This window comes from Kryptolebias marmoratus, linkage group LG6 (genome assembly GCF_001649575.2).
Source record: "Kryptolebias marmoratus isolate JLee-2015 linkage group LG6, ASM164957v2, whole genome shotgun sequence".
In the NCBI taxonomy this organism is placed as follows: domain Eukaryota; kingdom Metazoa; phylum Chordata; class Actinopteri; order Cyprinodontiformes; family Rivulidae; genus Kryptolebias; species Kryptolebias marmoratus.
This window is the reverse complement of record NC_051435.1, coordinates 6554846-6570958: the sequence shown is the minus strand read 5'-3', so window position 1 is coordinate 6570958 and position 16113 is coordinate 6554846. Positions and strand designations below refer to the sequence as shown.

The window sequence follows — 16113 nt, the reverse complement described above, 5'->3', positions numbered from 1 at the left end:
GTCTACACAAAAGCTACCTGACACTGATTTGTCTTTTGATCGTATAATCAGAGGAAGGCCTTTTGAATAACACATCAGGCCTTGTGTTTATATGCCATACAGATGACCCTGTTATTGGGTGAGATTAACTGTGTGCCGGGTTTTGCTGCAGTACAGTGAAATTTTAGTTGGACTTTTCAAATTATTATGTTTGGTTGTGAAATAATCATTTGCAACACCTGAGCTAGCTCCCAATCACACCAAAGGGTCCAAAGGAAACCCACACTAATGGTTAAATGTGTCCCTTACAGGACCAAAGGGCAAACAGATCCCTTCAAATATGCATCAAATCTCTGTGCATAGTAGCCTTAAAATGATTTTAAAATGCCAGTGTACAACAAATTTTACATTCACAATCACATTTTCCAGCTTAATTTATTGATTTTTTTTTTCCATTCAGTAGCTGTAGAAACAAATACAACATCAGTCATTGTTCCTTCAGACAGTAAGACAGTGCTAACAACCAATTTTCACTGGCACTGTCGTCAGAGCTAAAAAAATAACATAACTAGTTAAACACACACTTTCCTAGCCTTTCATGTAGTATGGCATTGTTTGGCTTTGGAGTGAATTAATTTTTTTGTTTATTTAGCTGTTTTTTTATATTTGTTTTTTCTGTCAAAAAATATAGTATTATCCTTTATGTGTCTTCTAAAAGATTTGCAAGTTCTAATTAATTATCACCCGCTGGGTGAGCAATCATGTAATTGCCTTCATATGCATGTGTGTTTGTCTGTTAGCAAAATATGTCAGAAACCAGTGGATGGATTTTAATGACACCCTCAAAAGGTAATCATTGGATGTACATCTACAACGGATTAACTTTTGGAGTCAGTCCAATTCAAGATGGCTGCCACAGTTAAACACAAACATGGATATAACTCTGTCATTTTTACAGAAATTCCCAACACATATTTGGGCACTAACAGATTGCACAATGCATTTGTTTTAGACCTTGTCTTGCAAGGCAGCAGGCCTAACGCATTCCTTCAGGGAATGCTACTTTCGTTTCAGAATGCTTCTGCTAGCACAACAACAACAGTCAGATATGTTGATGTCAAGTTCTGATCATTTGGTTTTACAAAATAGGAACCTGAAGAAAATATTCACTATGCAAGAATGACTCTGAACTCACAAAGTATCCAAAATGACACCATGCTTTAATTTAAGTTCATAGACAATTTTAAAACTTTCCAATGGCACATATGAGAACTCTAAATGAATAAAAACATAGAAAAGTAAATGTGAGCACTAACCAATAATAAAAAGTTGGCTCATTAATGTTGTGATAAAGTTTTTTTTTAGTTTTTTTTAGTATTATTTTAGTTTAGTTTCTTAATATGAACCTGTATCATAACTATATAACATCAAACTCCTTGCACTGCTCTGCAAAAGCAACACAGATATTGTAAAATGATATAGTTTGAAGAATTGTGATCATTAGGCAATTTTTTATTGCATACCCTGCCCTAAAAGTATGCCACAAAAGAATAAAAAGTATGAATGAAATAACCTGTTTAACTCTGCCTTAGAGCACTCCGTATTTAATGAGTATGAAGACTATTTTAATGGTCAAACATTCAACTTTAACTATATAAACAACGCGTGTAAAGTTTCCAGGATCTAGTTACTGTTACAGTAAGTGTGATGAATACGGTCCGTGAACGTAATCTGAATTTTCCGCGCATGCGCAATAGGTATATTTTCCAGCCTGTTAAACTACCAGCCAGCTAGACAAGTGTAAGCTAGCAAAGATAAATTAGACAAAGAAACCCTGTGAAGAGACTGAATGAAACAGCGTTCAAAGTGACGGACGTTGAAAGGAGCAAACGTATTACAAAGCTATATGCGTTATTCGATATATATGGGGCTGTAAAATTGAAAGGTACGCCACCGTCACGTCTTTTTAAACTTTTTTGTAAGCAGTCAGTGCAGAGATTAGCCCAGGCTAGGTGCTAGTTAGCCGATGTTTTTCTCCTCCATTAGCGTGAGGGTTTAGCGTTAGCTTGCTCTGTTAGCATCCTGCCACAGGGATCAGTGAAGGGCCTTTGTTTTACACCGGGTACTGCGGAGTCAAAACGTAACGTTGCCGATTTAACTTGACGTTTCCTCAGCTTGTTTTTACAGTAAATACGACGTAACAAAACACATTTCAGGCTACCAGGCGATATGTGGACAGATTTGACGCCACAGCATATCTCTGTTCATTGTATTTAGGGTGTAAAGGCTAAAGTGAAGTTGACATAATCTTGCTAGTGTTAGCTCAGGCTAGCCAAATATGTATCGCACATTAAACAATGATCCCTACGTTTTGTTTCTCGATATTAAATGGTTTTTATTTAAACAGGCGTAAATGGTAAATCTAAACCATTCAACGATGTGGATTTGGAAATTACAGTTCACCTAATCTCTTGTTTCGCTTGGATTTTTCCATCCTTTGTCGCACCCCGTTTACATCTTTAAATAGCGATTAATGTAAGCTGTGTAGCTCAATGTGAATACAGTAGTTTTACTTTAAGGTTTGTTAAAGTAGCTATTTAGACTCTTGTCTGTTTATTATCACAAGGTGCTGTTGTACAACTACATCTAATGTGTTGTCCAAACAAACTTAAGTTGCCTGTGAATAATTTCGAGTTAGCTAATCTAATTGTGCATATCACTTAATATTAATAATAATAATTAATTATTATCAATTTTACATGCATGGCAAATTTACAAACTAATGAAGTTGACCACAGTGTTTTAAAGTCAAGCTACAATGTGACAAAATATCATTTCAAACTCAAACATAAAACGCAATCAACAAAAATAAAAGAGCACTAAATTAAAAATAAAGGCAAAACGGTAAAGATGAATCGACGTCTAGCTTTTTAATTAAACAAATTGGCAAAGAAAATAGATGAGTTTTAAGAAGAAATATGCTAGTCTACAGTCTAAGCAGTCCCCATATGCAGAGGTAAACTATTTCATACATTTAGGACACTTTTTACTTTTTAATTTGGACCTTTAAATATTTAGGTGGAACTGTCTGGTTGATACAGAGCGCTCTTACTGGTTTCTGGGTTAAGTTCAGTTAAACAGGTGAGGCGAGAGCTTGTGCAATGTTAAAAAAGCAAGCAGGAAATTGTTAGAAATCCATCTGGAAACTGACAGGATGGCGGTAGAGAAGATGCCAGGACCAGAGTTATTTGTTTACACTTTGCTGTGCCAGTTAAAAGATGAGCTGCAGCCTTCGGTGCAGTTTGTAAACAATGTAGAAACGACACGTATAGATCAACATACAAAGTATTACTGTCATTTGTCAAGGCAGCTGTGGAAATTATTTATCTCCCAGTGGCCTTTTGCCACATTTTTGTTAGGGACGTGCGGCTTTAACTCTACAAGCATGCAACTTGTTAGTGAGAAGTTAGGGCAGCTCTAAAGCATACGCAACTGTTATTCCCTTAATAGGAGCATAGCTTTACAAACATCTTGTAAAAGTCTCAAAACCTGTAAATCTGATCAACAACTTCTAAAGGAAAATGGTGATAAAATGCAGATAATAAAGCCTGAACACTATGCAAATTGTAAATAAAAAAACATCAATATGGCCAAAAAATCGACAGAAATCTGGACATTTGAGTCTGGAATTTTGAAATGATCGCCACAGTTTGTTGGTTTTAGATTGTGAGTTTAATGAGGTTATTGATATACAAGTTGGTAAGCACTATTTTCTCAGTCTGTTTGTTTTTTGTTTTGTTTTTTTAGTGTTGCGTGAAGATGGCATCATGAAGGACTCTGTGTTTACATAGAAAAACTCCACCTTTATACATTTCAAGGATTCAAGAGGTGATGAAGGTTTACACATTCATGTTTGATTCTGCATGACTCAGATTTTATATTTGAGCTAAAAAGGTTACAGGTACCGCAGCTTAGTGTACAAAATAATTGTTGAGCTTGCAAGTTATTGCAGTCTATGATGTGTAACCTCAACTTTAGGTCTGTTTAATGAAAGTTTATTCAGTTTATCAAAGGACAAAGGATTGTGATTCTAAGTTACATATAAATACAAATAAATGTCTCTAATGTCACATCAGGCAATAGTATAATTCAGTCTGTGATGTGTTAGTTAGCTTTAATAAATATGTGACTTTGTAAACTTGTTGGAATTAGTTTGTAAGATTGGTGTCCTAACTGAATGACGTTCTTTAGTAACTACCAGTTCACCTCATGAGTTGGTTAACATTGTGGGAAAGATAGGGGTTTTCTATTTAGTGTTTTCAGTTAAAATATTAAGGCAGCAGCTAATGTGTCCTACTTTCTCTGACCAGCTACAGAAAGTTTGGAGAAATAATCCACTTGCGAGAAAACTTGTGTAATTGTTGACTTACACAGTTTTAAAATGCTGAGACAAATTACTATTTAAATATCAGAGTTTAAGATTAAGAGCATAACATTGTGCTACTGTTCGCCTATGATTGTTTTTCTAAAAAAACGAGGAACATTTTACTAATTTATAGATTTTATTTCCCAGAATAAAATATTATTTGTATTATATAAAGGCCTATAAAAGATGTTTTTGCTGTCCCACTGTTTGAAAGAGTTCATTTAGTGGATTTGGTTAATTGTGACAAATATATTTTATCTAATCTGTAAATTTACTTCATGGTTTTGCCCTGCATGCAGAAAGGGTTAATCTGCCTGCTCATTTATTTTACTAGCTTTGCCTTCACCTTAGAGTTTCAGTTCACCTCCCAAACCATTCTGGTTAAAAGCTTAAAGTTTGACAAAATTGTCCGGTGATAAGAATGATAAGAAAACATATCCTTCTTGCCTCAGGCTCAGTTTATTGCCATTCAGAGCGAGACCTTGATTTGTTTTCTGTCATTATCAGATATAAAAAATAGTGTATTTATGCTAGATAGCTAAACAGGAAGCTGACATGAAAAGGCAATTTTGATTTGAAAAGAAATGTAGATATGAACACTCATTTCTGTATGTTGTCTCTGACAAATCACTGATAATGTTGAGTTCGTAATTTGTTTTTCATCAACCATTACTTAAATAATGAGGTAATAAGTGTAATGTCCTCTAAAGTAATTTGCACCCTCTTTTTGTTGATCCTAACAGTGATGGTGTAAATTAGATGTCATTGTAGTGTAGTCAGTTTTGGAAAGGTTTCAAGAAGTTTCCCATACTGACTGACTATCGTCTGTCTGAACAGATCCACCCCACTCCGTCTGAGCTGTTCTGAAAGTAATGGAATTACTTTTCCCTTTGCTTTTGAAAAGTGAAAGTGGAGCACTTATTTATTGTTTCACAAACGGTTCTGGAAAGTCACCAAATCTACCGACAAAGTCACCAGTTGACACAAGCTGAAGCATAGCGGTACTGCTGTGAGTGAGAGGGATGCAGAAGATGAGACTGTGTATGATTGAACACAAAGGAACAAAAATGTTTATCCAAAAAGTTGGAAATGAAATATCTATTTGAAAAATTTTTAAATGTCCAACTCCAAGTCAACAGTTACATTGTTCCAAAAGTTTGAAATGTAAATTGACAGAAGTAGAGTTGTTAGTCCACCCTGAATGAAAATTTCTTTTTTTCTTCTTAGGTAGATACTGCAATTTTTATTTAATAAAATGAAGAAACACAAACAGGGATATATTTGCATTACCAGTTCTTGTACTAAAATCTGTAATCGTAAGAAGTCCCTTTATTGCCTCCAGTTCTTTTGTTAATTTAATTCAACAAGGTTTCGTCAGGTATTATTAGATTCAGATTGTAGTACACTATGCATCACGATCAGTTTAAAGACAAGTGGAAGCTTGTAAGTATTTTAATTAAGCTATATCGCCAAGCTGTCTATATGTTGCAAGGAGGTTAATTCTTATGTGAATTTGTGCAAAAATAACATTGTCTTCTTGGAACTTGTAGTGTTTTAAGGACGTTGGTGAGTGGTACCTTTAAGCCAGTGATGTCACGGGTTCCCACCCCTCCTCCTCCTGGGGAGATGTCAAGTGGACCTGTGGCAGAGAGCTGGTGTTATACACAGGTATGAACATAAATTGACACACTAAACCTTGTTCTATAAATTGATAGAATTGGTCTTAATACATTTGTGAATGTTTAGATTTGATGGAGCAACTTTTATTAAAATCTTGAAATTATGTCTCGTTGTAGAAACTTTGAACTAGTTTTTCCTTTTCAACTCATTCTTTTTTATCCTCACTATTTGTGACAAAAGTTTCCTTGTTATATAATCTGTAATGCTAAGAAAACAAAGCAAATAATTGATTGTTCAACTTTAAGTGTTTAAGTGTAGAGTCTGTTCTTATTTAGCTCCAGCAAAGGACTGGTAGGATTGTTTTTCACAGCCAGCAAGCCCCAACTGAATTGAAATGTCTTTAATGTCTTCTATTACATTGTTTGAATCTCTCAAATACTCAGATGTTTGAATATAATCATTATGGTTTATACACTCACTGGACTCTTTATTAGGTACACCTTGCTAGTACCAGGTTGGACCATGTTTTGCCTTCAGTTTGCTTTAATTCTTTGTGGCATTGAATCAATGAGGTGTTAGAAACATTCCTCAGAGATTTTGGTCCATTTTGACGAGATAGTTGCTGCAGATTTGTCAGCTGCACATCCATGATGCAAATTTCCTGCTCGCCACATGCTGACTGAGATCTGGTGGCGATAGAGGCCATTGGAGTCCTGTGAATCGAGACTTGTCAGACCAGGCTGTGTTTTTCCAGTCTCTTAGTTTCCTGTTCTTAGCTGACAGAAGTAACATCCAGTGTGGTCTTCTGCTGCTTTAGCCCATCTACTTCATGGTTCGACCTGTTGTGCTTTTCAGAAATGTTATTCTGTTTACCTTGGTTGTAACAAATGGTTATTTGAGCTACTGTTGCTGTTCTATCATCTTAAACCAGTCTGCCCAATCTCCCCTGACCTCTTACATCAATAAGGCTTTTTTGCCAGCGCAACTGCTGCTCACTGGATATTTTCTCCTTTTTTTTTGGACTATACTCTCTAAACCCTGGAGATAGTCGTGTGTGAAAATCCCAGTCAATCAGCAGTTCTGAAATGCTCAGAGCAGCCTGTCTGGCCCCAACAAACATATAACTCTAATCACCTTTCTTCCCCATTCTGATGTTTGACGTTAACTTAAGTAAGTAGCTTTCACCACGTCTGGATGCTTGAATGCATTGGATTGCTGCCACGTGATTGGCTGATTAGCTTTTTGTGTTAACAAGCAATTAGACAATTGTGCCTATTAAAGAGGCTGGTGAGTGTATAAAAACTGAAATAACAGTCAGATTTGTTAACCTTTTTTTGCAAGTAGGACTGTCTCTAAACATGCATGTATGTATATTTAGAGAAGGTTGTACAACGTATAAAACTTAAGCAGGTGATATTAAAAAGAAGCTGACATTTTTTAAGAAGGAAGTCATAAACAGTTCTATTAAATTTAGTTAATGACTGGGATGCCATTCTCTCTGATGCATGGGCCAGCGTTCACATTGTGGCTGATATCGTCAAAACACTGAAAAACAGTGAGATGAGCTTTATTTATTTATTCATTTATTTTGTCGTCACGGCTTAGTTTTTAATTAAGCATACTAGACAGAAATGATAGCTACAAATGTTTGTGTTGCACTTCCAAACACCACTCTTACCCCATGAGGTTTGTGGTTCTGGACTCTTGCCTGGCAACAAATTGGTGAAACTGTAGAACCTGTTTGTCAGGGTTGAACCTAGTGTCATGGCAGTCAAAACAAAAAGTGGCATCAAAATAGTATTATGACTTTTGTGGGAAAATCTCTTTTAGTGAGTCAGCCTGTACAACCTCAGGATCTTTAAACTGAAGCTGTCGAGTTGAATTTAGTTGTCTGTCTTAATAATTTACACCTGCAGTTTTCTTGTGGTATTATTGGTGTGTCAAATGAAATATGTAATGGCATTTAGTTGAGCCTTGGCTCTGAAATCCAACCTGTTAGATACATATTTGTTGTGATGCATTATGTAAAAAGAAGTTTTATCACTGTGTTTGAAAGTTAAAAAGATTTTCTATGGTCCCCTGTTTTGTTTTCAAGGTCAAAGTTGTGAAGTTTTCCTACATGTGGACCATAAACAACTTTAGTTTTTGCCGAGAAGAAATGGGAGAGGTGTTGAAGAGTTCCACCTTCTCTTCCGGCCCTAATGACAAAATGAAATGGTCAGTATTCAAGTTTTAAAGCTGTGGGTTTCTTTGAAAGATTTCTTTAGCATTTTTCCCTCAAACTAACAGAACTAGTGTTGTTTTCTCATGTTAAGATAACTGATGTTCAGTGTTCTCTGTTTACTTGTCAGGTGTTTGCGAGTCAATCCAAAAGGACTTGATGATGAAAGCAAAGATTATTTGTCACTGTATTTACTTCTTGTTAGTTGTCCAAAAAGTGAAGTCAGAGCGAAGTTTAAATTTTCTTTGCTGAATGCTAAAAGAGAAGAAACAAAAGCAATGGGTAAATACAAACAATATAAATGAAATATTATCAGTTTTTCTCTTCTGTATCTTCTTATTCCACAATTCAGCCAAGTAAGAAAGACTGTTTTAAGTCTTAGCATTATTTTTCTCCTGGTTACAGAAAGCCAAAGAGCATATAGATTTGTCCAAGGCAAAGACTGGGGCTTCAAAAAATTTATAAGGAGAGATTTTCTTCTCGATGAAGCTAATGGACTCCTACCTGATGACAAGCTCACCCTGTTTTGTGAGGTAATGTTCATATTACTGATTCACTATATTTCTTGTAATGAATGAGTTTCTTTTTTTTCCCCTATGGTAATGCCTTAACTCTGCTAAACAAAGTTGCACTTTCCTCACTCAGTTGGATGTCTGTTCTGTTGACTAGAAAAATCTGAAAGCATCAATCTGATTTTTAGCAAAGTTTTTCTGCTTATGATCTTGGTTTCTTTTTCTTTAAATAATGTTTACCATTTAAAAAGTTCTGAGTAGCTTTTGCCTTGTTTGTGGTACAAATTGACCAGTATTTCTTGAATTTCTTTATATCTGGCAACATATTAAAACATTTTAGTATACCCACAACAGTAACCTTTTAGCAGAAAGTCTTAATTTATGTCATGACCAGTGTAGAGCTGACTGCATGCTGAATGGATTTGCATCATATGTGGATTTGCATCTGATGACATTTTCCTTTTTGCAAGTAAAACGTTTCCTCCATCTTTCATTTAAAATAACACTTGTTTTCAAAATAATTGAATTCTGAATGTCAATAAGAGTGAACGAGTCTGAAAATGTTCTTTCAAGGGACAAGTTAAATTAGGTGTCATTGTATTTTGATGCCAGTGCAGTTGCCTGAATGTTGCCACAATTAGAGTGTGTTGGCCCACACTTTCAGGGAAATTTTAAGTTTTGAGTAAAGTGCCACATTTAAAAACAAATGTCATTTGAATGTCTTTTCTCATCAATTAGATATTTCAGAGAAATCGGTTTATTTCGGTTCCCAAATGTATTCATTTAATTGATTTTGTTTTTAGTGCCTCCCTTCTTAATATTGAGGGGGCATTGCTTTGTGAGATTGTTTTAGTTTGTTTTCTCTACATTGTAGGTAAGCGTTGTCCAAGACTCTGTTAACATTTCGGGCCAGTCCAACATGAACATGCTGAAGGTACCGGAGTGTCAGCTGTCTGATGACCTAGGAAATCTCTGGGAGTGTTCACGCTTCACAGACTGCAGCCTGTATGTGGGAGGGCAAGAGTTCAAAGCCCACAAATCTATCCTTGCAGGTAAGACATTACCGACCCAGGGGAGCATCAGAAGTGGCAACAGAAAGACACATCTATGCTTCTTTTTAATGACCTCTTGTGGAGAGTCATAAGTGCCTTGAAAGGCTAAGGAGAGTCTGTGTGCCTGGTTTGATTTGTTGCGGCCTAGTTTTGCAGTAGTTGCTAATCCACACCACTACTCCTGCTTGGCCCTGCTTGACCCAGATGACTGTAGGATTCAGGAGATTGAGAGGCTGGCTCTTTCCTCTCATCTCAATTAGACATGGTGGCTATGGTGGCTGCTGCAGTCTTCAAGGAGAAAATACTTTCAATGTGACAGCTGTATGAATTGTGCATCCTATTTTTTTGCACGACAATAGCCGAATGTAGATTTACATTGACTTATCGAACACATACAAAGTGACTTACAAGTAAGCATCAACATTCAAGCTTCACTACAGTAAGATACCCTGGCATGCACCGTTAACTACTAAATCTATTCAAAAGGACAGAGGACGGGTAAAATCTTTAAAGAAGTGTAAAATAAAATTGCATCAGTTATGAGTATTACATTGTTAAACGTATTAGAAGAGAGCATGAGCCTGTAAAGGATTCTTTAAGGCTGATCATAAAGCCATTGTGTGAGAACCACAGATAAAAACAGTCTGAACTGAGACAACCTTATCCTTCAGGATGACAGTGCCTGATGGGGGTCTTTAGAGGAACATGGTTAGGAATATTAGGTGAATTTTTGTGTGCAAGTTTTATTAATTCATTTATTTATTTTGACAGCAAGGTCGCCAGTCTTTAACGCAATGTTTGAACATGAAATGGAAGAAAGTAAAAAGGTAAGACTGAATGATTGTATTTGCTTTTCTGCTTTTCAACATGCTGTATAAACAAAGCTTAAAAATGTTGGCACATTTTAAATGTTAATTTACCCTAATTCTGATAATTAAAGTTTTCACCTTCCTTTGTTCCATTTATTCAGGTGTCATTTTCTTATGAATAGTAAAGCTACTTTCTTGCCTTTTCTGCAGAATCGTGTTGATATTAGTGATGTGGATCCAGATGTCTTTAGGGAAATGATGGGCTTCATTTACACAGGAAAGGCCCCAAACTTGGAGAAGATGGCAGACAATTTGTTGGCAGCTGCAGATAAAGTAAGTACTGTATCTGTAGACGGTTTTGTTAATATTTGTTCTTAATTATCCTCCAGCCTCGTTTTTAATACAGAACAGAACAATGCTTAAACAGTGATATAGCTGTACTGGAACAGTAATTGGTTGGTAATATTTTCATGAACACTAACCATTTTCAGTGTTTGGAGCATCCAGCTGCTCAGTGAGTGTAGAGAGAGAGTAAGAACTGAATGGCAGTCAATGGCAGCCTCTTCTGTTTTGTTCTGCAATTATGTTGCTTTTAGACCGTGTCTAATGTGAAAAAATTTCCATATTGACAGTTTAGATTTATTTATTTTTTTCTGTCTCACCATTAGCGCCCCATTTTTAGGATAGGTTTATCATATGGCAGGTATATACAGACAATAAAGTCTAACCACTTTTGATTTTAGGGGGTTATGTATCAGGAAATAAGAAAAATGTGGTCTTCATTAGGTTTTAAAATTATTTTAACATAACCTCAAATGTACAAAAGCATTGCAGATTCCATTGTTTCATTGTTAATTAAACAAAAAGGAAACCAAAATGGAGCTTTGTGAAAGATTAAGTCCACCTCATGATTCAAAAGCTTAAAGCTTATAGTACAACTACTTTATTAACTTCAAGTAGTTGTTTTCTGTACAACTTTTATTCAGTCTCTCACATTGTTATGGAGGAATTTTGGCCCACTTTTCTTTATAACATTGTTTCAGTCCATTGAGGTTTGTGGTCATTTGTAAGCATGGTTATCGTAAGGTACCGCCAGAACATTTCAATTGGATTTATTTCTCAGCTTTGACTGGACCATCGCAGTACCATGATTCTTTCCTTTTGCAGCCATGATGTTGTAGATTTGCTGCTGTGTTTGGGATCATTGTTCTGTGGCATGACATCATTTGGGCCAAGTTTTAGCTGCCAGATAGATGACCTGTCTTATGACTATACTGTATATTCTGTATACAGCAAAGTTTGACCCAGTGACAGCAAGGTGCTCAGATCCTGTGTCAAAACAAGCTCAAATCATTACCCCTCTACCACTGTGCTTGACAGTATGAGGCGTTTGCTGTGCACTGTGGTCAAACATCTTTACTTTGGTCTCATCTGTTCTAGTCTTGTGGTTTATTTGAATGCAGTTTTGCAAACTCAGTTCCTGCTGCCATGTTCTTTTTAGAGAGAACAGGCTTTCTCCTGGCAACCCTTAAAGCAAGCCGTACCTGTTCAGTCTTTTTCTAACTGTGCTGTCACAAACTTTAACATTTAACCTGCTAACTGGGGCCTTTAGAGTCTGAAATGCACTTCTTGGATCTTATTCAATTTCTGAGCATTGCACGGTTTGACCTTGGGGTGAATTTGCTGGCAGTGGTCACACTTGCTGATGATCAAAGTACATTTGATTAGCGGCGCCTGATTATGGCTTTCCTTCCTAAATCATTAGGAAGCAGCAAGAGTGGACTTAGTTTTTTACATGCATCTTTTTTCCATTTTTGTTTTTATAAATAACATGAATGAATTTCTTGGATTTGTGTACAATTGAGGTTAGAATTGAATGGTAAAGACCAGATCATTTTTCTGATATCCTGGTATATAACATCCTAAAACTGAAAGTTATTTTTCTCATGACTGTAAATAAAATATCAAAGATGAAAAAAATACATGTTGCTTTAATCAAACAAAAGTTATATCATCTTTATTTAGCAGATTCTTTTATCCAAAGCAACCTACAAGTAAGGAACAAATTGTGTAGCATTGTAAGGTTTAGTATTTTTGGCCAGGGTACTTGGACATGTCCTCTGGGGAGGTTGGGGATCAAATCAGTAACCTTTTGATAAGTGACCCCTCTGCCCTCCTGAACTACAGCTGTCCAAATCTTTTACTAATTTATTTTTATTTATTTATTGATAACGGGCAACATATCATGTAGCTGCTATCTTAAAAAAATAGTCTTCATATAACTAATGTTTTGCGGATCCTTTGAATCAGTCATTAACTCAAAACAGCTTTCCTATTTTAGGATGGGTAAAGTTGATAAGGGTATTTAACTTGATAAGTGATTTTTTTTAATTATTAGTGATTTCCAGACTGATTGTAATAGCTCAAACAAAATGTCAAACCACTGAGATTTACTTTGGAGTCAAGCTTTCACCACTTCTTTCTGCCTCCAACCCCCACCCGTCACCCCCTCTCCAGTATGCTCTGGAGCGTTTAAAGGTCATGTGTGAAGAGGCCTTGTGCAACAGCCTTTCAGTGGAGAATGTGGCCGACACCCTCATCCTGGCTGACTTGCACAGTGCCGAGCAGCTCAAAGCACAAGCCATAGATTTTATCAACAGGCAAGTATCGTGCAAAAAGAAAAAGAAAAAAAAAACCTCCAGTGATAAATTCCTGCTGCCATTTCTGTTTACCAGCCCTGAATGCTTACCTTTTTATCTCCTTGCCATAGGTGCAGTGTCCTGAGACAGCTGGGCTGTAAAGATGGAAAGAACTGGAATAGCAAGTATGTAATTAGCTGATCTATGTGACACAAGATTAATAACACATTCTTATCTCTTTCCCCAACCAGATGCATTAGAATTCATTGTTTTAGCCCAGGCAGACAGAGTGCTGTTTGCCTTTTCAGTTTGAAGCACAGTATCTTTGTATCCGAGTTATTAATAGACTCATACCTGGATAAACCCCAGGAAAGGAATATTTGTACAATTTTGAAAGAGAGGAGTTGGCCTCAGTGGCAAGTTTTTCTTTCAGATGATTTAGTGCAGTGTTATAGGACACCTTGAAATGATGAACTTTATTCTGTTTGTATATGTACTACGATGACATCCTAATCCTACATTAGTTTTAGCTCCCAGAAAGTACAAATGGTCCACTTTAAGTTCACCAACTTACAAATCTAAACCTTATTACTTGTGCTGGTTGTTATTTATCTTTGATTTTTAATGTGTGGATTATTGTGTCTTAGTTTTAACTTCTTTTTACCTGTGCTTACAGTCATGCCACAGATATAATGGAGACTGCAGGCTGGAAGTCAATGATCCAGTCCCATCCACACTTGGTAGCCGAAGCCTTCCGTGCCCTGGCTTCAGCTCAGTGCCCACCCTTTGGTCTTCCAAGGAAGCGACTAAAACAGTCCTGACTGCCCGACTTTGCCCCAGGACTAAACTGAAGGGTGTGAAGCAATGGGTTTACAAAGAAAGGACTATTGAGGGTGCCACTCTTATTTCCACCAAAACTGAACACACTTGAATAATGGACAGTGAAGCTTTCTGGCCAGAGATGTGGGGAGGCTGGCACATGGAAGGCTGACATAAATGAATTTGGAAACCAATTGATTCAATCGGCGTTGCTTGCTCGCTTGCTTTGCTGCCTCAGCTGAATTCAGTTCTGCCAGGCAGCAAGCCAAGTTCTCAGCTAAGGTTTTATTTTTTTTTCCTGTAATTTTTAAAATGGCCTTAATATATCTGCCATTGCTCTGGACCTGCTCTAGAGCGCTTCGTCTATTTTACTCTGTGCCTGCCTTGTCACAAAGACCAGGCCTCCTCCAGGTTGCACTAGTTCCCATGTATAGTCATTTTGATAAGGAGTTCTATAGGAACGTAACAAAGATTTAACTAAATGGGAAATATTATATATTTGTAATGTTTAGCCCGTTTTGTGACTAGACATTAAAAAGCATGAACACTCAGTGCAAGGTCAGTTCTTTACACTTTTTAAAAGATGTGTATGCCCCATATTGATGGCACCATTTTGATGTAAGTGACAGTTGAACCATCTTTAAAAGACCAATGTACAAGAAAGTCCGTTATGTTGAATATTTGTGTGGGGAAAAAAAATAGTAATCTGCCATTTTGAAGACCAGTGTCAATCCACGTAAAAAAAAAAGTGTCTACTTCGGTCCAAAAACATTATGAAACATTGGAATGTACTTAGTCTCCCATTTGATCGACATTATCCAGATCATACATCTGTGAACTGTTATGGATACAATTTTGAGAATTTTTCTTTTAGTATTGCCAATTTGCAAATATATCTTCTCAGTATATTGTGGTAAACTAAAAGTGGAGAGACTAATGCATGGTCGTGTTATTGTCAAGAGAAAGTGTCCAAGTTCCAGTCATGTTTTTAATTTCTGCAACTATCTGATATGTGTGCAGAATGACATGAATTGAGTATGTGCAAAATTGTCCTCCTAACATGCTTGGAAATCTGTAGGATGCTGAGCATCACTTCTACTGGCAATGTTATTCTGTGTTTGAATGGGGGGGTCGTCATGTCGTTGAGTCCGTCTCGTATGTAGTGTGGTGTGACAGACACTTCAGAGGATTTTGTAAGAGTAGCGTCATTTTTATATGATATTACTCGTCAATCAGCATCATGTCAAAACTTTGGAAGTGCAAAAAAAAAAGATGAAGTTGTTGTCTGCAAGAATGCCTGCATTAACCCATTAAAACATTTTCCAGCAGTTTGAAGTGACTCAGATTAATTTCTGTCTGTCTTTTTAACTGGAGACTGTTAGTTTCACCAAAGATTTTACTTTTAGGAAGCGTCATACTTATCTGTAGTCATTTTAATGATCGTTTTAATAGATGTTGATGTTAGGCTGAGGTGGGTTTTTTTTTCTTCCCTCTACTGTTTTTTTTTAAACATAATTACAAAACACTTTACTTGGCTAATCAAAAGGACGTTCACATTAACTGCACTGGGATAGTTTCATGTTAAACCCTTTTCAACACATAAAAGACCTTTTCCTTTTGTTTTATGTGAATGCGAGGCGCTGGCTCTAATTAAAGTGGCTGCGAGGCCGCTTTTTCCTGCGAGAAGAGACGTCTTCGTCAGTGGCTTGCTGATCCACGTCCGCCCCTCTCAGCAGCGATCCTTGGAAATGGCCTGATACCATCGCAGCTTTAGGACGCCTCTTCAACCTTTTATCCTCCTTCGCTTTCCTCCCTTAACTGTAATGCTTGAAAGAGAAGATGTCTGCACTGGCACTGTCAAAATTGAAGAATTCTTGTCATTTGGATTGTAGAGAAAAAGCACTCGCTGGTGACACTGCGGGTGAAACTAAACCTGATTATATTTTCTGATAGTGTATATACACACTGCGTCAAATATCACTCAAAACTGTTTTTATATTTAACATAAAAACAAAAAATCAATTAAAAGCCTACCA

The 16113-nt window shown here is 36.6% G+C and overlaps 1 protein-coding gene across 1 annotated transcript; it reads left to right on the top strand.

Annotated features, from left to right (window-relative positions):
- The first annotated feature begins 1742 nt into the window (after positions 1–1742).
- On the top strand, positions 1743–15405 carry spopla (speckle type BTB/POZ protein like a). The gene is made up of 12 exons (XM_017420748.2): positions 1743–1924; positions 3787–3867; positions 5956–6073; positions 8121–8242; positions 8377–8528; positions 8652–8779; positions 9633–9810; positions 10582–10637; positions 10830–10952; positions 13137–13279; positions 13390–13443; positions 13935–15405. The coding sequence occupies exons 3-12, from the start codon at positions 5996–5998 to the stop codon at positions 14077–14079; spliced, it is 1179 nt and encodes a 392-aa protein (XP_017276237.1). The 5' UTR covers positions 1743–1924; positions 3787–3867; positions 5956–5995; the 3' UTR covers positions 14080–15405.
- The last annotated feature ends 708 nt before the right edge of the window (positions 15406–16113 follow it).